We start from the raw sequence: 23,993 nt of genomic DNA on the forward strand, positions 1-23,993 counted from the left end.
AAAAAACAGACTCAGCAGCACACGAGCAGAAACATATCGACAGTATTGACCAACATTTATTCAGAAAATAAAAGCAGCAAGGAGGAAACATTAAAGTACAATCAGTTGAAATTAATAATAGCATTTTCACAGATATTTTTATCATTTCAAACATAATCCTGTGACTTACTGAAGACATCACTGACATTGATTTGACTGAGCCCTGGCCCTCAGTTGATTCAAGTTATTGACCAGAGATGTTTGGAGGATCAGAAGGACAGGTTGATGAGTGGAGCACTGTTCTCTTTTTTATCCTCTGGACTCCACTTAATAAGAGGAGAGCTCAGGTCAATTAGCTGGAAAAACAAAATATTCAAATATTGTTAACACATTGACATTTATTCAACACAGAAAAGGCCTCTAATTAAACAGTGAGTCAGCTGAATTTGCAAGTACAAATAAGAGAGCTTATTTAGACCAACTTTCTTTCAAAGCCAGGTTGATGGGTAAGTTACTTGATGCGATTTTCTACCTTTCAAAACTAAAAACAGCATTAGGCACAGAGCCTTATGCCTTGGAGGAAACTTATGAATGTTTTCATGCCAAGCATGTTGTATTAGTTACACACTAAGCGGGGCTCTGTAACTATGTGAACCCAATACACACAATGTTCAGAGCATACCTGATACTTGAAACCAGAACCACTCCAAAGAAGTACAGGTTATATATATAATGAAGTACTAAGGCTGCGTTCATACAGCAGGTCTTGATGTTCAATTCTAAGTTTTTTTGCATGGTCCATCATGCTGCAAATTACCCTCAATCAGACTTCTGTGTGAATGTTTATGACCCCAACTTGGACAACTTCCAAAAAATATTTTTTGTAACCCAGTGTTGTTGAGATAATTATTGTTGAAGTAAAAATTAATATAGAAAAATTAAAGAAAATACCCTGCACATTTTCATCATTACTGTTTCAGTTCATTATATTAACCAACTGAAGCACAGCTATTTGATGTTAGCTTCTTCCAATTCCAAATTTCTTGAAGGATTCAGTTGATGCATATTGAATTAACTCATGCATGACTGGTGCTGTACAAACCTAGTTGACCTCAAGGTGGACAATCAGAATCACTGAAGCTCAGTGAACCAAACGGTCAGACTGAGCTGGGTTACCTGGGTAGTGGTGCAGCTCTTGCTGCTGGTGCGAATCAGGTCGGGGGTGTTGGCCAGATCGATGAGGAGCTTCTCCTGGGGCTGAAGGCTCGGAGGAGGCAGATCCAGCAGGAGAACCTGAGGTGTTAAAACTCTGATGAGGTTTATTTACAAGGAGTAGCTGGAGGACTGGAGCACCATCCAGCCATATTGGAGGATATTCAATCTTAGATTCTTTGAAAGGATTTCCAATTTTTGGCAACTTTACTTGTCCTTTCTTTATGCAACAATCCATCTGCAAGTGTGTGGAGCATTCTGTTTTCTGTCATTTTTTTCTTTGTTTTCCTATACTTACATTCAGGGTGGCTGGAGTAAACGTGGCACAAATGTTTGACACCAATTTCATTTGATTTAAAGAAGGTGGAGCAGAGCGGGGCGCAACTTCACTAAGGTGTGGATTTTTACCTTTCTTCTTTGACTGTATGTTCTTTTAAAACTCATTTATTAAAAATAAGTGAAAATAACTGGGTAACTATTCTCATTTTTACAGCAGACGCCATCATGGGCTTAAGGAAAGTCTTCAAGAGATCACATTTTAACACTTTTTACAGTTCTTGTAATTTCTGGAGCTAAACTCGTCGACACCATCATGACAGTCCTGAAGTCTAAAGGTAGAGGGCCTCTGCTTCCCTCTGAAATATTGAACTGTATCTGAACAGTGTGTTTGATTCTGCTAAACAGCTCATCAGTTCTGTTTTGCAAATGTTTTGCAAATCCGGGTTATAAACTGACCTCTTGGGTCGTGGTTGTGCTCTCCTCCGTCTCCTCCAGTTCCACCGTATTGGGAACCGTCTCGCTCACCGTTGATGCTCCAAGATCCATGTTTTGTGTTTGTTTGGTCTCTGGACTGATGGAAGGCAGGATGAAGGGAGGCTCCTCCTCTTCCAAATAGAAGACCTGGATGTCAGGGCAATGAACAGGCTCTTCCTCCTGTTTGCCTTTTGGAACCGGGCTACAGAATAATACCACACATACAGTACAGTGAAGGTTTTTTTTGGAGAATGATGTAGCCGTCTCCCTTCTCACATGTTTCCAGCATCTCACCTACACCTCTGTCGTTTCTCCGCTGAACTCGGAGTGCAAGGGATACTGGAGTCTGGCCTAAATGGCGGCCTGAGAGTCCTGTTCTGATCGGAGCGGGGCTGGAAGGTGGAGGTCCTGCGCTTAACCGGGGTGGGTAGTGCGGAAGGGCGCCGTGCAGCCACCTGCTGGGGCTTACTGCTGCCAACAGAGGGCGTCAGAGAGCCAGCTGACAGCTTCTGAGGAAGACTTTGAGAGAAAAATGATTAAATATTAAATGAATAATGACCAGACCAAAACCTGGAGTCATATGTACATAACAGTCGGGGCTGATGGAAAAACTGCAGCTGGTGGCAACTCTCCTATTTTTCATTCAGAAAATCTGATCACTCCAAGCAAGCAGGGCAATTTATAAAGCGTCGGTCTTTTCTGAAACTTACGTTCTTAACCAAGAAAAGCAAAAGGAATTACAATCAATAACTTTTAAAGGACGGATGGTCTATAAAATAAACATTTGTGAGCTTTACGTCATGTTATAATGTTATTTCCTCATCAAAACCATATCTGGAGCATTGCCTTGATTCTTTCATGCATGTGGAGAAATCCTTTAGTCTCCATGGCAACCACTCTGGGTGGCTTAACACATGGTCTCACAAAGCTCCGCCTCCCGCCTGACAGAGTCCCGCCCCTCAGACTAGCAGCAGTAATTAGCAAACACCTGGTGGAACTGTGAGCCTGCTGCACTCATCATGTGGATTTTTCATTTCCACTATGACAGATATTGTAGCTTCCGCATTTACCTAATACAATATCAGCAGAAATCATACATACATACATATTGCTTATTTTAAGTAGTTTTGTATGCAGCTGAGTTATATACAGCATTTTTATAACAGGAGGTAACATAGTTACATGATTGATATTATATTCTCAGAAAATACACAATACTGCCCATTTTAGCCTACAATCATTAATAAATATGTAGAATAATTTCCAGTGTTTTCAGGCTTGTGATTGGGTTAGAAGTTTAACATTTTTTCAAATTTGCTCACTTATTTCATAACAATCAGGCTCCCAAAAACTAAAGCAGCACACATTAATGGATGATGTCAGATTGATTTTCTCTTACAAGCCAGGCATTAAAATATCAGAGCTCCCAAGAGTCATAATGGTGATTTAAGTCATGGATGTGGTGTACCTGACTGTGCTGCTGGTTGACAGCCTTTTTGGCTTCATCACCTTGGATACACCTGAGGAGGAAATTCCGGATTAATAAATTAATAATTACCTAACCATTTTCATAATTTGTTATATTTGTATATGAACAGAATATTTTAGCAAAAGATATAAAATCAGATTTCATAACTGATAAAACATCAGTCTGAAAGCTCAGCGTGTGTTCTCACCTTCCGCATGGACTCCTTTGTCGGCCATGTTGGGGGTCGGATGAACCAGTCCTCCAGGTTTAGATCTGGTCTTCATTCCGCTCTGCAGCCGGACTGAGCCAGTGGCACCAACAGACCCGTTTCTCTTCGGGGGGGTTGGTTGGACTGGTGTGGACTCGGCTCTCTTTAACGGTGTGGACCTGGCAGCTTTAGCTCGCTCCACGTCAGGAGGCTTTTTGGCCTGAGTGGGCTGGGACCGAGAGCCGGCTCTGGAAGAAAGCAGCTCTGCCGAGGCCGAGAGAGTGGACCGGCGAAGTCTGCTCGAAGTCTCCGCGGGACCATTGGAGTTGCTCACACTTCGGTTTAAGGAAGAGTTCAGTTTGCCTGGGTGGACACAGAACAGATCCACAGCAAATTCAGCTTTCAATCAAAAGTTTTGATTAAACAAACAGATTTTATTGCTGCTGATGGGAGAAATGAGGCTTTTTTTTCCTCTTTAACCTAATAAAACCCATTGAGGTGAAAAACTTATTTTTCAAATGGAGCTCTGGCCAAGAGGTGGAAACAAAAACACTCACCAAAAAATACAGTTAAAATGTGAATGTAAGCTAAATCTATATATACACATATATATATATATATATATATATATATATATATATATATATATATATATATATATATATATATATATATATATATATATATATATATATATGTATATATACACACACACAAAAACAGAATCAGCCTCAAGATTCTGAGATTAAAGCTTCTGTAAAGCTTTAACCTACCAAATCCAATTTATCTCCCAGAACTAGAATAAAAATATTCTATTTTTCCTTCTACTTTCAGAAGAAATTTAAATTTTACCCTTCTTAAAATAAGTTTACTGTAAAATAAAATAGAAATAAAATTAAAATAAAAATAGGTCTAGAAGAGTTCTAAAAACAGAAGTTCAAAAAGAATTTACATAAACTTCATCCAAAGAAATTGCTTTTATTCTTTCTATGTAGAACTCAAAAAGTAGAAGTTCACTGTATTTCAAGATATATAGTTCTTCAGACATCCAGTGAGAGCTTAGCGTTTAGCGTACCTGTAGCCGGGGACTGAGACATGCTAGAGTTAAAGCTGGACAGCGAGGATGAGGATGAAGAGGTTTTCCTCCCGTCTGTGACCTTCCAGCCCTGAACAGGTGGAGCTTTAATGACTGACAGCTTTCTCAGTCCAGCATTCTGTCAGAAGAGAAACAAAAAAAAGGTATTTACACAAAGGGTTAATGTGGCTAAGATGAAAAACAAACAAACAGGCATTTTAATCTTAAATGCAAAGTGTACATATTTATGAAAGGTTTTAGTTTTGGCTGCTCTGACTCTTTTTCAACGCATGGCCTTTTTTTGAGTCTATACACTAAAGTTAACGATTAATCAATTACTGAATTAGTTGACAATTATTTCAATAAAAAAATTCTCCACAATTAATCGCTTGAGCCTTAATTTCATAGGTAACACTTTATTTGAAGGGGTGTGCATAAGACTGACATGACACTGTCATGAACATAAAGAAGTCTTTATGAATGTTTATGACAGTGTCATGAAGTGTCATTCGGTAAATAATGACACTTTTAATGCAAAGTTGCTCTAAAAGTTGCATTAAAAGTCCATTAAAAGTGCCAACTTTGCATTAAATTATCATAATTTACAAAATCAAGCAAAGTTGGCACTTTTAATGGAGTTTTAATGCAACTTTTAGAGCAACTTTGCATTAAAAGTGTCATTAATTACCGAATGACACTTCATGACAACTGTCATAAACATTCATAAAGACTTCTTTATGTTTATGACAGGTGTTATGTCATGTTTAGGACAGTGTCATGTCAGTCTTATGCACACCCCTTCAAATAAAGTGTTACCATTTCATATCAGCATGTGCATTGATACAGTTTGTCTGACTAACAGAAACAACAATGGGAACAGTGTTATGTTGGAATTACAACTACATCTTATCAAGCTGCAGCACTTTTTACTGTTTGAGATTTAAAAAAATCCATAAAACACTTATATGACAAGAAACTGAAGGCTTCTTCAATGTGTTGTAATACAGACTGTAACAGGAGATCCTTCCTGCCCACTGCCATCACCGTCTGCAATAAGTCTTTAATTAAATGAGTTCCAACAACATTTAATATGCCGTTGGGTTCAATAAAGTATTTCTGAATTTGAATAGGCAGCTCCTTTAAGCTTCCTTAGTCTTAGCACCACACTCAGGAAATGTCACAGTGGAACAGTGAGAAAGTTTTCATGTCATACTGTTTCAAAAAACCACACACATAAGGTCACAGTGCGACTCCGCCGGATCGCGCAGAGTAAAAAACTTGTGAGATCCAAAGACAGCAGGAGTGCTGAGTCATGTTTTACCTTAGAGGGTGGGGCCAGTGAGCGTTTCCCTAGCAGACTGGAGTTGAAGGAGCAGTCGCTGGTATCAGACGCCACGCTCACCGAGTCAGACAGCAGATCTTCTGGTGACTCTGTCTTGTTTCTGAGATGACAGGATGGGCTCCACTTCAAAACTCCTGCAGTCTAAAAAAAAAAATCAATAAAAAATAAAATTCTCAGATGTCAACATCGTTCTTTTTTTTTGTCCCTCTTGAACTGCTGCAAGACTAATAGAAAAGCCACTCACTCTGCTGGGTGGTTGGAGTCTGGTTTTCTCCGCTCCGCTGCTGCTGGCTGAACGGGAACCTGCCGGGGCCACTGGTTTACTCGGCAGCGCTGTGGCGGCCCCCAGCGCCGCCTTCCCTCGCAGCGCTGGTCTCGCTTGAGGTCTGGCTCCGACCATAGGGCTGGAAGTGACGAGTCTGGCGGCAGGGCGGCTGGACGAAGCTCTGCTGGAGCTGCTGCCTCTCAGCAGCTGGTGCTGGACGGCCGGTGGCAGCTGCCGCAGAGGACTGTCCTGTACGCAGAACGTCTGACGTTTGATGGGGTTGAGGCTGCTGGCAGTGTGCCCCAGCAGTCCTAGTTTCACTTCAGTGTCCTGGATGAATTCCTCCGTCGCCGCCACACTGTTCGTGTCAGCATCAGAGGCTGTGTGGGTTGTGTTGGTGTTCTGGACGTGTGGTTCTCCGCACTGCAGCTGGCTGGCAAGTTTGTGGGCTTCCTTACACACAGCTTCCAGCTGATCAGCAGTCAGTGGGGTCCAGACCGCCTGCACGCCTCCGCCACCTTCCTCAGGCTGGGAGGATAGGTCAGTGGAAAGACACTGCTCTGTGTGGTCCACAAACACCTCATCATCTTCTTCTTCTTCTCCTTTGGCGCTGCGGACAACAAATATTTCACAAACACAAATACAGCTGTGATGAAGTGAAGCAGCTCAAAAGAGTCATGATGACAAAATTACACATGAATGTTTTCTTTTACAAATGTGTTCTTTACAAGGGATCAATAGTATAACCTGAAGGGAGTTTAAAGTTGCAAAATATGTTTCTTACATATTTGCTAAAACTGTCACCATGTTGTGACAGCATGTGAGACAGACAATCTGTAAAAAGATCGATCTCCTGCACCTCCTCCCTGAGCTGCTATTGTCGTCTGAAGAAATGCCCCACTCTTGACCAAAAACAACCAATCAGAGCCAAGAAAATAAAAAGTAGGGAGTCAAGGATTTAGCCTTAGGGAACACCAAGGCTCAGTGGATGGCTGGGAGTGAAAAAACTGAAAATGAATAAACTGAGTGCAGCCAGAAACATAAGATCTGAACCAGTTTAAAGGAGTACCAGTTGTAATTTTTATCAGAGCAGTTTTGGTGCTGTGATGGAGGCAGAAACCAGATTAAAGCTCCTTATATAAGCTAAAATTTGCTTGGTGTAAATGCAATTGACTAATGAGAGCTTTTGTTTTTAACCGAGGTGAAAGTATTACTGTATAATAACTCTACTATGAAAAAAGAACAACTAACAAGAGATATCCTAAGCCCATAATTATGATAGTCATGCCTATGTTGAGTGCATAACAATTTCTAACTGGAACTTCAGATTATTAGTCCACATCCATTTAGCTATGCACAGCATTTCAAATGAAATTATGAATACTAAGAATATTTATCAAATGACAATTTCTGCAAAAATGATTATCCAATTTATCAAACAAACCGAAACTGCTTCCTTAACTAAAGAACAGAGCTGTCATAGAAGATACAGATTACTAAAATCTATAACCAAGAAAGTGAATGAGATAATTTATTATTATCAAATAAATAAATAAATAGACTTTATACTGAGAAGCTGTTGAGAACTGCTGGGAACTGATTTGTTACAAAGTCAAATTCAACCTGAGAAGTGCAACTTCTGCTAATGAAAGATTTGAGGGTTTAGAAATAAAAACTCTCACCTGACAGGCGACAGGGACACGTCGAAGTCAAACTTTTCATCTTGCAAAAAGCACAGATCTGTTCAGAAGGGACAGCATGGTGAAAACAGCGAAAGAAAACGCATCAAGAGCAAAAGGCAGCAGCTGACTTACCGCTGTTAGCTCCACGGTCCATCTCTCTATGTGCTGCGGATTGACCCAGTTCAGATCTGCAGTGTTACACGGAACTCTGACATTAGACTGACATGACAAAACTTTAAAAGAACACTAACGGGTAGTTTAAACACGACTGCTAAACCCAGTTATTACATTACTGACACCAAATGTTTTTTTGTTTTTTTTTTTACCTCTAAGCTAATTATACGTTAGCGTGCTAGCTCGTTTTCAGACATTATCAAGCAGTAACCGATATAAACAGTAACACGGAGTTTTTCGCATCAATTTAATCGACCACAACACCCCATGGAAATGACACACCACCCGTTTGTTAACAACGTAAATCATACAAACCGTAAACTCCTCTTAAATTATTTCTGTCCTGATTTAAACTTCCACTCAACACACCGAACAAATAATTCAAATCTCCTTCGCTCTGTCAATGTGACAAAGAACGCGTCTGCTATTGGCTGAAAAGTTGTGTGACGAAGAACTGAGAGGAATTGTGGGTTTGTAGTCCTGTGTAGTCCAATAACTGGACTACCAGCCCAATTATATAACTGGGTTCGAAACAGAATAGATTTGTCTCCCTTCTGTTTAGACTGTATTAAGTATATTAACACAACTTGACGCCGTGAATTAATTCTTAATTTTCCCTCTGTTGGATGTATTGTAGGGTTAATAAAAACGCTTCACAGACGCCACCAGATGGCAGCACAGTTTACAATGTAGCTAAATTCTTCTCAGATAAGGGAACCTTAGAGGTCAAACTACTGAGAATCACAGAAACAGGCAATATTTATGTACATAAGATCATGTCTTAGCTTCCAGGACGTCGATATATACAGTACCAGTAGCCAGCTGTCATGTTAAACCATTCATAGTAAAAAATATTTAAACCTTCAAGAAGTATTACTAATGTTTTCAGCTTTTCTGTTGTTAAGAAAACAAATTTAAAGTATGCTAGTTTTAAAGCTTAACATGTCTTGATTTAAATAGCCTAATTATAGTTTTGAAATTAGCAACTTATTCTGGCCTATTGGCCTTTATGTTATCTGTAGTTAAAGCAGATGGTTTGCTAGATCTTTTGAATTGCCATTTGTCTGTGTGGGAAACAATCAGGAGAAGTTCCAGCTTTTCACACTCATTTGTGAAAAGCCATAAAACAGCAGGAGTTCAGGAGAGTCTCTGCTCTCACTTTGTTTAAACAATGGGCACAAATGGTCTTAGATCGTGACTTGCAGGAATTTTTAAAAAGGGTCAGAGATAGCTTCTGGTTGGATGAGCAAAGATACGCCTTATTTGAATAAATTAAAGACAAGAATACACCTTTACTATAAAACTTTCTACACAGGAGTAACAAATCAGATTTGCTCTTGCAATTCTCCAAAGACGTCTTTGCACGTCTTTGCTTTCCTTTCTTTCTTTCTTTCTTTCTTTCTTTCTTTCTTTCTTTCTTTCTTTCTTTCTTTCTTTCTTTCTTTCTTTCTTTCTTTCTTTCTTTCTTTTTCTTTCTTTCTTTCTTTCTTTCTTTCTTTCTTTCTTTCTTTCCATTTGTCTCAGGTAAATGAATGTATGTCTCTGTTGTTCTGCAGTTTCTGTTGTAATTTTATGCGTTGTCTTCTATTGGATTAATCTCTGTAATTCTGTGACATCTGCACTCATTGTTGTTTTCTGTGTGGCTACATGCGGTCTGCCGGGAGAACCCGGGATCGAAGAAGATTGAGCCAGAAAGTTTTCTTAAGAAATATTATAACTTAAAATCTTCTTCAACACCGTCTAAGTAAACGTTTATTTCTTTTGCTTTTAAATAAAAATAAATGTCTTGGCATGTTATTAAAAATATTTTAGAGTTCAGTGATGAATAGGTTATTGTTATACTACTAGCAATATTTTATTATAAAGACTAACTGGAGACAATGGGATTATAACTGATCAAAATAAAGCTTTTTACCTTCCTTTTTACCTACTACCTGAATTATAAAAAACATTGTTTATTACTTTCTTAGTATTTACTAACTGACATTTGAATGAAATAGCCAACCTTATCTCCTGCCTCTATTTCAATATTCTGAAGGAAGTAATTAGCAAATCAAAGTATTGTATTGTATTTTGATTTGCACATGCACATCCAATGCTTGCATTGCATCCAAGCGTTACAAAAGCAAAGCAGTGATGTAAAGACATCACTGCTTTGCTTTTGGTGATGTAACGCTTGGATGCAGCTGCCTGCTCGTCCTGACAGTGGGAATTTCTTCCATAGAGCTCTCTATTAGCTAATTTTGAACTGATCTGAAGTTGGCTTGTAGCAACTGACTCTGCAGAATCTCTTCAGACCATGTGACTGGGCATCTATTGAACCAGTGCTGGGATTTTTCGTGCCATTAGTTTTCATGGATGAGTTGCTGTTGTTCTCCATGTCTTCAGCTTGTTATTACGCCACTCACTGTTCAGGTGACTGTGCAACATTTAGCTGGCTGTAAGTGACGTGACAGGACTTAATGAACAGGTGACATCCTGTCACAGTGTCATGCTGGAATTCATTGAGCTCAAAAAAGGGAGCATGTCTTTCACAAATAGAAACAATCTGAATGCCTGAGATGCTTGATTTTATACACGTGACTGGAACATGTGGATTAAACCATTCAGAAAGGTGGCTTAAATTGGCTAACCGGGTTTAGCTAATTTTTTTTTTAAGTTTAAAAAAAACAAAACTTTTTTTGGTCTGGCTCATACCACTGATACCACTGTCTGAGTGTCTGCTTAATTTTACATATGATTATGTGACCCTGGTCTCTCTTTGTTAGTGTCCGTCAAAATAAAGACATTTCCTCTGGCTGATTCTCAGAGGTGAGCAGAGTGGCTGAGGACTTAGTTCTTCTCGTTGGCTTGAAAACCCTGTGTTTCTAAAACATCCCAGAAATTGATCGTTCCATTTTTTGACCCATGACTTGTTTAGTAAAGTAACTCAAACATAAACATCTTTAAAAAAAAAGCTAGGAAGTCCAGACATTTTTCAAAAACCCTCTCATCCAGCAGTCAGTTTTTGATCTTTTAATGACAATGTTCTTCCAATCTAAGACATAAAAAACACAACATTAAAATGAAAGACATTTACTCCAAACCTGTTTAACTACTGGAGGAAACAAATAAAATACAACAGATTTTTAGTCACTTACTCTTGCGGTTACAAGTTAACACAGAAACAATCTGAACGTGTTCCTAACAGATAACTTAGCTTATCAGAAACAATCTTTTTTAAATAAACTCTGGCTACATTGACAATATTTACATATAAAACTGAATTTGAATTTACATGAATCACCTCACAAACACTCTTCTAAATTACATATGCAGAGTTCATATCTATTAATAAAAAAATGCAGTCTGTGTGAACAAGGGTTCAGTCTGAACAGAACCACAAACACTTGTGGAGACATTACTGTCCCTTGAAAATCCTGAATCAATCAGAGGAGTCTGTTTTGAAAATGTTCAAAATGACAAACAACCGGAAGCGGCTGCTTCAGAGGGAGGTCTCCAGACTGTGCAGGGGGCTTCCTGGACAGGGTGGCAGTCCTGCTGAGTTAGGTGGGATTAGGCCGGACCGGGAGCCGTCTCTGTGCAGCGGGATGATGCGCTCCAACGCGTTATTGTTCTGGTTGGGCGAGGATGGCGGAGGCTGCAGGTTGGACAGGTTGGACAGTCCCGTCAGTGTCAGCGGAGGAGGAATGATGGAGTTCCGCTTGGTGGGCGGGTCGTCCTCGTCCTCGTTCTCGTCAATCAGCGGGATCTGGGTTTCTAAGTCCTCGATGCGGAACTCGGGGTGACTCATGAAGTTGTGGATGGAGCTGCGTGACTCCGGCGTCTCCAGGCCCTCGTAAGGAGACACGCTGTCTCTGAAGGCGTTCACAACACGAATCTACCAGACAAGGAGGAGTGGAAGGTGATTAAAAGAGCATTTCAGAAACTGAAATCATTCTTCTATTAAAGTTGCTGTATGTAACTTTTATTAAAAAAGTGTGTGTGTGTTTTACATTTTTGTTAAAATTATCATCATGTCCTGTCAAACTAAAAAAAGCGCTACTAGATAGTTTTTAAATAATTAATATTATTACATCTAGCAGCTGTTTGTCTCATATACAGTTTATTTACAGTATAATTATTCTCAAAGTTGGGTAGTAACTAGTTACATTTACTCAATTATATTTACTTGAGTGACTTTTATGTTAAAAAAATACTTTTAGCCCTATTTTTACTACAATGTACTTTTTACTTTTACTTGAGCAATTCTCTACTCTTGAGTAAAACTTCTGTATTCTCAACCCAGTGTGAGTAACTTCAGTGAATGAAGAACAAATATGTTAGAACCAAAAATTCACCAGACACACACCTGCAATTTTTGTTAAAGAAACTGATTTGAAAAATATTTTGTCTGATTTTGTTATTTTTTTGTTACTTTTATAAATTATTGTTATTTTGCTCCTTAAAATACCAAAATGTACACTTAATTTTAAATTTAGGTCTTATTATATCATTTTTAAATATTAAATGATTGATAATTTGATCAGTTACTCAGTACTTGAGTAGATGTTTTACCAAATACTTTTTTATTTTTACTTGAGTAATTTAAATTTTCAATTTTTACTTCTACTTGAGTAAAAATATGTTGAAGTAATGCTACTGTTACTTGAATACAATTTTTGGGTACTTATCCCACCTCTGTTTCTTCTTTAGTAATTATACTCTTAGAACTCAAATCTTGCTAAATCTGTAGAGTTTGTCAACACAGAATTCTTGATCAGAGGATTCTAAATGAATCCGTGGACCTGTTGAAACTTTTTGCCATTGTTATACATCTGAAATGTGTGATGGCAATAAAGCCACATTTTGAAAAATCTTTTCCTGCATATCCACAACACAGCAACAACAACAACAGCAGAAGTTTTCTCGAGCTGCAGCGCTGTACCTGCGTCTGGATCCGGTTGAGGCTGCGGCACCACAGCGCCTGACCCCTCCTCAGCTCCATCTCAGCATGGTCAATCTCGTCTTTGTCTTGCAGCTCCTCCAGCTCTTCCTCAGGGATCTCCTCCTGCTGGGTGCCATGACCGGCTGTTTTCAGGAACCGCAGCCAGCTGGTTGGGACGCTGGACACCAGCTGGGAGAGGAACAAGTTTACAAACCACACAAAAACAAACACCACTCTGAGGTCAGCTGGGGTGACCAGATGACCTGCTTTGTTCAGATGATTTATCCAACAAGCTAAGATGATTTCCTGCATTCTAGTTGATGGCCAAAATTCTACAAGACAAACGCTTAAATTTAAAGTAAGCACAGAAAATACTTAATTATTCTGTTATGTTTTTGTTCACATGTGAGTCGGATGTTTATTTCATCCGGATATGGATGGTGACGTCACAACTACACAGCAACGTTACACCAGGCAACCACAGCAGTCATAATACAATCGGCTCCAGAAACGACAAAAAGTACATATTTGTCTTCTGTAATCCTCAGATCAATAAAATCCCGATTTATGACATAATGTCGTTTTTGACACAAGAGAACTTCAAGACGTTTCAAGAACGAGAGCAGAACTACAGCTAGATCATGTTTCATTTTTTTCATTTCCCCAACAGTTGAGTTTAACTTTCAAAATGCAGTAAATGCTGCACAGAATGCACATATCAAGTGCAAAATTTTCTGTGGTTCTACCAGTTTAAATTTTTTTTTTTCTTTGATATTTCCCTGTTAACTTTGCACTAGAAGCATTTATTAAAGGTAAATAATACAAGAAAGGGTCTTTTTCTAAAGAACACTGCTATGCAAAATTAACCATTTCTTTTTGTAGACTTAACAGATAATTAATGTACCGTATTTTCCGCACTATAAGACGCACCTAAAAACCTTCAATTTCCTCAAAAGCCGACAGTGCGCCTTATAATCCGGTGCGCCTTATATATGGACCAATATTGAGCCACAACAGGTCCAGCAACGGACCTTACCACAGGGGCCGCGTTTCATTGGCTAATGCCCATTTTAGGTCACAGTGCAGCTACCACGTGCGTGACCGTCTCACAAACACAAGCTACAGTAGTAAACATATGCTAATGTACATTGTGGACCATCAAAACCATGAATGCCGACTTACCCAGCCTTGCAAGAACAATAGGCATCAGTGATCTTGTCCACAGCTATATTTATGCTGAGGGTGTGAGGATCTGCTGTTTTCCTCATCTATTGGTAGCTTTTAGCTGTGACGCGCACAATGTTGGAGGCATCCAGTGGCTCAAACACCTTGATGTCGTCCAAAAAAGATGACATGAACTTGTTGGTTCCCCTGTCCATTGTCGTGGCTGATATGTTGTGAAAATCCGGCAGAAATGCTACGCTAATTAACTCAGCTCGAAATGAAAGACGTCATGTTTACACAGACATGCAGTAGGCTGCTTACGTAGTTGGTCCACTACGGTAAGCAGCCGCCAACTTCTTTTTCCCCGTAGAAGAAGTAGTGCGCGGTGCATGCTGGGATAGTTGTCAGAACACTGGTTTGTTAATAAAGTTTGATAATACATTTAAAGGGGGGGAGGGGCAGGGGAAGAGAGACAGAGACTGCAGCGGCAGCGTGTCGGTTGGTCTGTGTTACCCAGAAAGCAGTTGGGCATAATATCGCAACACCAACACCGTGAGTGAAACAACGACTGGGCCAGCCTACTATATAAAGTACTCGGGGACCATTCCTTTATAAATGTGGATGTGTAATAATAGAGTATGAAGCGTCTATTCTATGCGCCTTATAATGCGGTGCGCCTAATGTATGAAAAAAGTCCTAAAATAGGCCATTCATTGAAGGTGCGCCTTATAATCCGGTGCGCCTTATAGTGCGGAAAATACGGTAATTCACTAACTGTAAGCTAATCTACTCAGCATCTGTAATTTTCACAGGAAAACTGGAACAGCTGCCACAGCTTCCCTGTAAAAATGACACTTTTTAAAAAAACTGTTGCTTCTGAATTTGCTGATCTGAACTCACTTTTCAGATCATTCTTAACGTCTTATTCCCACTTTAAAAGTGATTTTATCTACTTTTAAAAATTTATTTTTAAAAAGTGGATTAATGGTGTAATCCATGCTTTGTATCCAGTTTTTCTTTTGAGTTTGTTTTATCTGATTTAACATTAGTGGGAATAAAAAAAGAATTCTGATTCACATTTGAGAATCTGTGATCTTTTGAGCCCAGGGTTGCTTGCTGCTACTTAGTAAAAAACAAAAAAAAGCTGTAAGTGAGCATTAAGGCCTTGTAAACTTAATCTTTGAGAACCTTTGGATTGGTTCAGGTTCAACAATCTTCTTATTAGTTTTATCTATCAAAAACAAAGCAACGCTGTGCACTAACAGTTCAAGAGTTGTGAGAATTGCATTCTAGGACAAAAAGTACCAAATATATTGCTCGTTTGCACAAAGCAAATGAAAAGAAATGTGCTTTAAACTCATCATAATCTCAACCAAGTATGAAAGAAAAAGTAATTCTATGGACACAGTCGCTGTAATTGCCATGAGTTCTGTTTTCGGTCTAATATTCACAATTCAAATAACATTGGCCAAGTAAAAGATTATCCTACCTGCCCCCAAATGAGACTACCAAGGCCCAGGAAGACGCACCAGAGCCACTGTTCTATGGTCAGAGGCACACAGCTGAAAGCTTTACCACCAAAGTGCACAATAACCACCTAGAGGAGACCAAAAAACAAGGTTTGATGCCCTCACAGTGTTGATTCACCCAGTGGTACAAAGACCTTGCCAGTGAAGGGTTACCTGTACAATAAGGGTTCCCAGGATAATGGAGCAGAAGATGGGGTTGTTGAAAACGCCCTCGAAGACGTTCCGCTCTCCATGGATCTTGCGAGCGTTGAACTCGTTGAAGATCTGCATGAGGACGAACGTGTTGAACACAATGGTGTAGTGTTCAGAGGGCGGAGCGTGAAGCGGGGCATTCCTCCCGGAGTCGATGTCGAACATCTTCTCACCTACAGAAGAACAGGATGAAGATCAGTGTCCTATGAGGATTTTGCAAATCACCCAAAATAAATGAATAAAAAAAAAAAAACATATCAAATTGCTGATCAGTCTCTTAATGGAAAAAAAAATCTAACATTCTCTATAATGTCTAGTTTGCTAAAGGGGGCCTACACTGTGGCATTTAATAGCACTATCAAGTAACTACATTATTTTCAGTTGTCATAAAAATTCTATTTCTATAAAATATGATTTAAAAGAAATATTTCCACTTCCTAATCAAACGCTTTGAAATTGGGCGTCTGTCACTTTAAAAATTCCTGCTCATTCTGAAACTCTGCCTTCAGGAAGTCATCACAACATGGCTCCTCTATTATCCATCCATCGTCCTTCACCCTTGTCCCTCAGTGGGGTCTGGAGGGGTGCTGGTGCCTATCTCCAGCTCACGTTCCGGGCGAGAGGCGGGGTCACCCTGGACAGGTCGCCAGTCTGTCGCAGGGCAACACAGAGATACACAGGACAAACAACCATGCACACACACACTCACACCTAGGGGCAATTTGGAAAGGCCAATTAACCTGACAGTCATGTTTTTGGACTGTGGGAGGAAACCGGAGAACCCGGAGAAAACCCACGCATGCACAGGGAGAACATGCAAACTCCATGCAGAAAGACTGGGGCCGGGAATCGAACCCAGAACCTTCTTGCTGCAAGGCGACAGCTCTACCAACTGCGCCACTGTGCAGCCGGCTCCTCTATTTACTCTTTAATAATTTTTTTTTTTTTTTTTTTAACAATGTTTGAGAAGCAGCTCGTATAATGAGCTCAGCTGATGCTCAGTTCCACCAGGTGTTTGTTAATTGCTGCTGGCTAGTTTGAAGGAGCTGAGAGGGGGAGTCATGGAGAGGGAAGAGCTTCTCCAAGGAGGTCCAACCAGGCGTCTAGCACAGCTAAATGGCTGCCACTGTAGATTAAAGGTTCTCTCAAACATGCGTGAAATAATCAAGGCAATACTCCTGGTCTGTTTTTGATGAAGGAGTGACATTATAACATGTTGGAAAGCTCAAACAAGTTGATTTTACATAACACTGATCCTTTAAATCACTTTGCACTCAAACATACCAAGGATCTGTGTTTTGACTGACCGACAAAGAGCAGCGTGAAGATCAATGTCAGCTGGTAGACGGCGTGGCCCAGGATGTTCTTCATCATGGTGCGCGAGATGAGCGGCTTGTTGCGCCCGTACGGGTTCCTGAGCAGCAGCGCCTCGGTCGGCGGCTCCGTGGCGAGGGCCAATGAGGCGAAGGTGTCCATGATGAGGTTGACCCATAACATCTGCACAGCTTTCAGAGGAGAATCCTGGAAATGGACACAGAGATGAACTGCTTAGGTCTTGTATATTTTTTGAGAGGACAACACGAGGCCAGGTTAAATCAAGTGAGGAAATGTAATTTTCATTGCATCTTAGACCTATTGTACAGAATCCTCAAGTAACCGAAGGGAAAACTGAACCATTATTAAAATGCATCATTGTGATAACATAAAAATGGAAATGTTTATGTATTTGTAATAATTTTAAGAAAATTTTGTAACATTTTTTACAGCTATGTCTAGTATAGCAAGTACTAGATATAACATCTGTGAAACATGTCTATCGATTTTGCCACAAGTTCCCCAATGAAAATGTTATGCTATGTTAATACATGTCAATATTCTGAAAGTATGTTGTGTATGTCTGACCTGGGTAATGCAGGCTCCGGTGATGGCCACGGTGACAGCAACCACATTGACCGTGAGTTGGAATTGCAGGAACTTGGAAATGCTGTCGTACACGTTTCGGCCCCACATGACGGCCTTGACGATGCTGGAGAAGTTGTCGTCTGTCAGGATGATGTCGGACGCCTCCTTTGCTACGTCGGTCCCTGCGATGCCCTGTGGATCGGCAGCTGAGCGTTAGGGCCAGGATGCGTTTGAAATGTTTGTGAATATAAATCATCCGGAAATGCTAACAGGTGCACATCGTTCAGGAATGTAAAACGCTGTACCATAGCAAAGCCGACATCTGCTTTCTTGAGAGCGGGGCCATCGTTTGTGCCATCTCCTGTTACTGCGACAACCTGCCTCTGCTCCAGCACTGTGCTGTCAATGATACCTTTAAAATAAAAAAGAGATCGCACAGGTGAAAGAACAATGACAGTATTGAGTTGTTTCCAGCCCACTTTTTGTCAATTTTACCCACTTATCTTTACAGAACTGTTCTAATCCAGCCACACTGCAGGGTTTTTACACCTTTTTACACCTTCATTTTGTTTTTCTTCAGAAGGACTTGTGTTTTAGGTCTTTGTCTTGCTGCAGAACCCAAGTTTACTTCAGCTTAAGGTCCCAAACAGTTGGCCAGTCGTTCTCCTTCAGGAAGTTTTGGTTGACAGCAAAATTCATGGTTCCATTTAACACCTCCAGACCATTACACTTCCACCACCATGTTTTACTGTTGGTATGTTGTTTTTCTGAAATGAACTCACTGGTGCTGTTTATGAGGTGTGACAGTTAGTGGTCTGAGTTGAAGAGAAAAAGAGGAGCTGTGTGTAAAACTATTTGCTCCGCTAATGTCAAAAATACACAATTTCACAAGTGCTTTGTTTCCGCTAAATAAGAAACGCAATTAAAATCACACATGAATAAGTTTGTTTCACGCATGCAATGCTGCAACATCATCCTCCAGCTACTCCTTGTCCTCTTCTTCTTCGTGATTTGTGTATGGCCTGAAGATTCAAGAAAATAACTACATGAAACCTTTCTGAGAACATGACGTAGGCTAAAGTCAAAAACCACTGCTGACCAAAATAGGAAATAAAAAAAACCTCACTGAGGGCCCATCTCACATTTACTAAAGTAACATCTTGATAGAGCTTGAGAAATTCTGAAAAAGTAATACTGATAGAAGAAAAATAAAAGTTTTTGGAAGGTCCCATCAATAACCTGCTGAAACTGATAAAGACAAATTCTGCTCTTTACCAGAAAATTGTGAAGGAGAATGTCTGGCCATCACTACAGTGCAAAACCTCTCAGGGCACCAGAATGCAACTCTGAATGGCTGAAAAAGTACAAAATGAAGGTTAAAATCTGATTTAGTGCCTCTGGCAGGCGGACCATGCTCTGAACTCTCCAATGTGGCTGAATTAGAACAAGGTTGCTTTGGAGAGCCAGTCAAAATTCCTCCACAGGAATGTGAACAACCTCCTTGCTTGTTGCTGTAAACCCTTGAAAGCAGTTGAAACCACCCGAGTGTTGGAATATCTTTCACAGCACTGTCTAAGTGAGTAAACCTGCCACCCCATTATTTCTGGATTGATTTATACTTCACTGACCTTTAACCAAAGTGTGTTTGTCCATTGGGGATGATCGGGCAAGGACTCTCAATTTGGGCCAAATCTTATCGATACGCTCCTGCTCGATCTGACGAGACGAAGGAGAGAAAAACCTTTGATCTGATTTGCAAGCAGTCACCACAGAAAATGACACACAGGCAGGGGCAGAATTAGATTTTCACACTTCTTTGCTTCAAGCCTTTTCCGCCGTCATTTGTCTGACCTCGCCCGACTCGTTGCGGATCCGCTGGTTGAACTCTTTCCCCTCTATGCACAGGAAGTCGTCTCCAGGTTGCAAAATGCCACATTTGGTGGCGATGGCTCTAGCAGTGTTGATATTGTCTCCGGTCACCATGCGGACAGTGATCCCAGCCCTCTGGCACTTTCTGATAGCTTCTGGTACCTTAGGGGAACAATGAAGAACAGATACACAGAGGGTCAACCCGGAGGGGAGTGCACCCCATGCAGACAGACACCAGTTGTTGAACTGCTCCACTGTGCAATGACAGTAGTTCCATAGTTGCGTCCTCAACATTTATTACAACAATGTCAACCAAAGTGATTTTATTCAGTCTCAAATGTTCTACCAGTTCCCCCGATATGCTCCACTCTGACCCCTCATGTGAAAGTCTGTTGTCCCCAACAGATCACGTTAACACCTTTCTAGACATGATGTGCAATCAGTAATCCATGCTTTGAAAACCTCCCAGTTGGATTATTGCGGTTTTCTTCTAACTGCCTTGCACTAGTTCAAAATGTGGAAGCAACAATTTTGCTTGAAAAATTCCCCACTTCCCAGAACAAGTCTTGATGCTCAATTCCAAATTTTTGCTAAAATCAGATTTTTTTTTAAAGTCATTCAGACTAGTAATTACAGAACCTCTTAGGGGGAGATGGGGAAAATTGTTTCTTTTGCGTTCCCTCGCAATAATGTACTGATCAGATCATGAGGCATAATTTAATACTGAAGATGTTTCTTACAGCGGCCACTGTACTTTCTGCTTTAACAAAGTTTTCATGAGGTTTTTCCTTGTATGTTAATGTCTCATTTGTGAAATATCTGAAGTTTTATATCTTTTTCTTGAAAATAGAAATCCATCACAGACCTATGTGCAAAATGCAAAAGCAAAACAGGTCCCCTAGGGGGCTCTGTACCTAATTAAATGCAACCTCAATTTACAGGCCCCATTCCACCCACATACGCAAAAGGAAGAATGTTGTCGTCACACAGCAGTGCTCTGTTTACGGAAGTCTTAATGGATGGAGTCGTTTATGGATAGTTTTAGAGTTTATTCATCAAAGGGAGCTGTTAGTATCAACACAAGATCATAGCAAGACGGAGGAAGCTAATAAAAAATAAATAAAAGCACATCTAATAGTGATGGTAATTTGTGGTAGGGTTCAATGCAGTGTCTGTGGAGAGGTCTGTTTGGATGTGCAATCAGAATGAAGAGTGATGTGATGTCCTTCACTGAGACAGACTTCCTTCATAAGTTCATAATCATAATTTTCAGCCATTTTTTACATCTGGATGTACCAAGTCTGGCTTAAGGCATCAGCGACATAAAAGTCGGATAAAATGCGACATGAACGTTCTGACTGCAAACGCTTTGAAAACAGTCAGATATGTATCAGATTTTGTACTACATATGGGAGAGGCTCAAAGCAGATTTTTTTTTTCTGCTTTGAGCCTCTCCCATATATAGTACAAAATGGACCATTCAATCTGACATGAAAAAGTCGGATATAGTTTGCACGAAAAGCTACTTTGGGTCACGTTTGCCTGCTTTGTGAATGTACCCTTAGAAAGCTCTTGGAAGTTGTAGCCGTTTACCAAGGAAGATAACAAACCTCAGGTCGTACAGGGTCTTCAATGCCAACCACAGCGATGCATGTCAGTCTAGTGAGGATCTCCGCCTCGTTGTCCCAATCAGGCTCTCCATCAGCGATGGAGAAGTCTCTGTAGGCAAGACAGATCGTCCGCAGCCCCTCTGATGCCATCGACTCAATCACATTTTTCACTAGTTGGTCTCGATCCTTGGGTTTGAAGATCTTGGCCTCTCCACTGGCCGTCAAGATTTTACTGCACCTGAAACCATATGCAGTACACATGGTCAGAGTATGACTACGAGTGCAGAACTGTGTAGGCAGAGGCAGTGGACCTACTTCTTAAGCAAGATCTCAGCGGCTCCTTTACTGAACATTCGGTAGCTGCCATCAAAGGTCTTCAACACAGTGCTCATGGATTTCCTCACGGAGTTGAACGTGTAAACCTTGAACAGCTTCTCCTCTGGGATTTCATTTCGAACGCTCTGGTAGTCTCGATTCAAGTCTAGACTGAGTCCCAGTAAGGCACATTCGGTCTTGTTTCCTACTTGGCGAGGCAGCCCACCTTCTCTCTCCGGAGGCTGTGGGAAGGAAGAAGAAAATTTAGGTACACCGCATGATTAACAGTAGCTTAAAGCGGCACAACTTCAAGAAGTGCTGAATAGCTTTTATATTTTTCTTTTTCCATTGGCCTCTATAAAGAAGTGATAGTATCTTTGGTAGAGAATTTCATCCTTATCTGTGAAATAACCATGGACTTAGAACATGTAATTCCACTGGTCAACAGGCAAAAAAATTGTCTGTGGTTTTTCAACTGTTTTAGGGTCATGTTGATGAGCTGAATCCAACAAGTCACATTGGTTTTGCTCAATCAGGTCAACTTTCTGAACTATGGAGCAACATGAGCATCAAATGCTTGACTTGTTCTCACATCTGGATCGGTTTCCTGAGAATCTGATCAATGAGTGATGAGGAGAGATTCCATCAGGACAGAAAAGAGACGGAGAATTTTACACAATGAAGACCTGATGATCAATTCACATGTACTTATACTTACCATTATCAGTGTTTATTATTCAATTTACCCAAATCCAAGTTTGTGACATCTAATTAATACATTCTGTTAGAAAAAACATTGTTTTCTCCTAAAACCTTTTCTGGATAAGAAATATTAATATTAACGGAAATGAACTGATAATGTCATAAAAATATCATCAGTTTAGTCAGAAGATCAGATTTCTCTAAAGCAAATTAGAATAAAAACCTGATTGATAAAAATGGATGTCACTTTTGGATTCAGCGGTGCAAAACTGACATATCAGCATATCAGCAACCCATTTAATAGCAAGACTTAGGTTTACCAAAATAGACATAACTCAACAATGGAACCTAGATGCTTGGCCAGAAAATGCACAATTGTTGGACTTGGACAACATAAACTTCTCTGTATACCAAAGTATTCTAAAGCTAAATATGAGGACACTTGTTCAACAACTGGCGCTTGCCCAGACAACATCATTAACAAGCCAATGATCCTAAACAAAGCAACAAATCCATAAGAGAATGATTGGAAAGGCAATCTTAGGAGATCTGTGACAAGAGAGATGTCTCCAAACATAATGATGGTATCAGAAAATGTCACCATAATGACAGGATGGCATGATAAAGACATGCAGAAAATGACTATTTAAGTTATTTGATAAGCTGGTAATTATGGGGTATACTACGATTTTAATACACAGCATTTGCATCTTGCATTCATCTTTTTTTAAAATAAAAATCAGTCATGTAAATTTTGTTGATTGTTTTTAAAACTTTAGATCTAAATTACTCAACAACCTGTTTGTTTTAGGTCCTGATCTGTACAACTCTGTGTGTGTTTGCACAAGGACTGTGGGGTGAAAAGGTAATAGAAAAATTGGCATATCAGAGATTCCAAGTAGTATAGAAAAGGTGTGAAATCAATGCACTTTAAAGCTGAGCTAGAAATGTCAGATGAAACTAAAGAAAATAAAAGAAAAGCAACATTCTGTAGCAGCCAAGCAGAAACCTGCAGACCAGAAAAGAAACTTGTCATTGCTTCCTAAACTCCTGGCTACAACCAAACCTGCTTTTCTCCTTCGTACTCTGGTCTGTCAAGTGCATCCTGCAGACTGTGATCTGATGAGTCCTGAGCTTCCTGTGGCAGTGTGCTAAATACTTATCCCACAGCTTCCTGAATGAGCAGCTATTTTTAAAGCTTACCATAATCTTGGTGGTGTAGGCGCAGTTGACCCCGATGCCTAGGATGAGCAGGTCCAGTATCTTGGTTGGGATGAGATCCGGCTCTGGGACTTTTTTATAGTGTCTCCCTGCGATGTAGGCCTGCACCACCGTCATGCGGTTCATGGTCAGCGTCCCCGTCTTGTCTGAGCAGATGGCTGTGGCGTTTCCCATCGTCTCACAGGCATCAAGGTGGCGGACCAAGTTATTGTCTTTCATCATTTTCTGACACACAAATAATACAGAGAGCAGCGTTACTGAATTCAGATTCCTAAATCCATACTTCACACTCTCCTGCAGTCATAATTTTAAAATCTTGCTGTGTGAATAAGGCATTAGGTATGAAGCAAAAATGTATTATAACATGTTCTGGTCAGATAAAAGCAAAATTCCACTTTTTGGTC

The 23,993-nt window shown here is 40.2% G+C and overlaps 2 protein-coding genes across 3 annotated transcripts in view; both read right to left on the minus strand.

The window, feature by feature from the left end:
- Nucleotides 1–38: 38 nt before the first annotated feature.
- Nucleotides 39–8,577, minus strand: gtse1 (G-2 and S-phase expressed 1). The gene is made up of 12 exons (XM_088006592.1): nt 8,474–8,577; nt 8,117–8,172; nt 7,985–8,042; nt 6,282–6,912; nt 6,017–6,178; nt 4,696–4,834; nt 3,621–3,983; nt 3,413–3,464; nt 2,239–2,463; nt 1,927–2,146; nt 1,156–1,272; nt 39–335 (listed from the first exon to the last, which is right to left on the minus strand). The coding sequence occupies exons 2-12, from the start codon at nt 8,136–8,138 to the stop codon at nt 249–251; spliced, it is 2,076 nt and encodes a 691-aa protein (XP_087862718.1). The 5' UTR covers nt 8,139–8,172; nt 8,474–8,577; the 3' UTR covers nt 39–248.
- A 2,581-nt stretch (nt 8,578–11,158) lies between these two features.
- LOC106906647 (plasma membrane calcium-transporting ATPase 1-like) overlaps nt 11,159–23,993 on the minus strand; it is a 33,474-nt gene continuing 20,639 nt past the window's right edge. For both annotated transcript variants that reach the window (XM_014971994.2, XM_014971995.2), the window contains exons 10-21: nt 23,572–23,814; nt 21,667–21,908; nt 21,352–21,589; nt 19,724–19,903; nt 19,501–19,588; nt 18,178–18,284; nt 17,873–18,064; nt 17,278–17,491; nt 15,932–16,143; nt 15,739–15,846; nt 13,086–13,274; nt 11,159–12,038 (exon numbers count right to left, since the gene is read on the minus strand). In XM_014971994.2, the coding sequence (XP_014827480.1) occupies nt 11,643–12,038; nt 13,086–13,274; nt 15,739–15,846; nt 15,932–16,143; nt 17,278–17,491; nt 17,873–18,064; nt 18,178–18,284; nt 19,501–19,588; nt 19,724–19,903; nt 21,352–21,589; nt 21,667–21,908; nt 23,572–23,814 (2,409 nt within the window). In that variant the 3' untranslated portion in view covers nt 11,159–11,642. The remainder of the gene's footprint in view (nt 12,039–13,085; nt 13,275–15,738; nt 15,847–15,931; nt 16,144–17,277; nt 17,492–17,872; nt 18,065–18,177; nt 18,285–19,500; nt 19,589–19,723; nt 19,904–21,351; nt 21,590–21,666; nt 21,909–23,571; nt 23,815–23,993) is intronic.

This window comes from Poecilia mexicana, unplaced genomic scaffold, assembly GCF_051168715.1.
Source record: "Poecilia mexicana isolate PSO_F unplaced genomic scaffold, ASM5116871v1 scaffold_6, whole genome shotgun sequence".
NCBI lineage: Eukaryota > Metazoa > Chordata > Actinopteri > Cyprinodontiformes > Poeciliidae > Poecilia > Poecilia mexicana.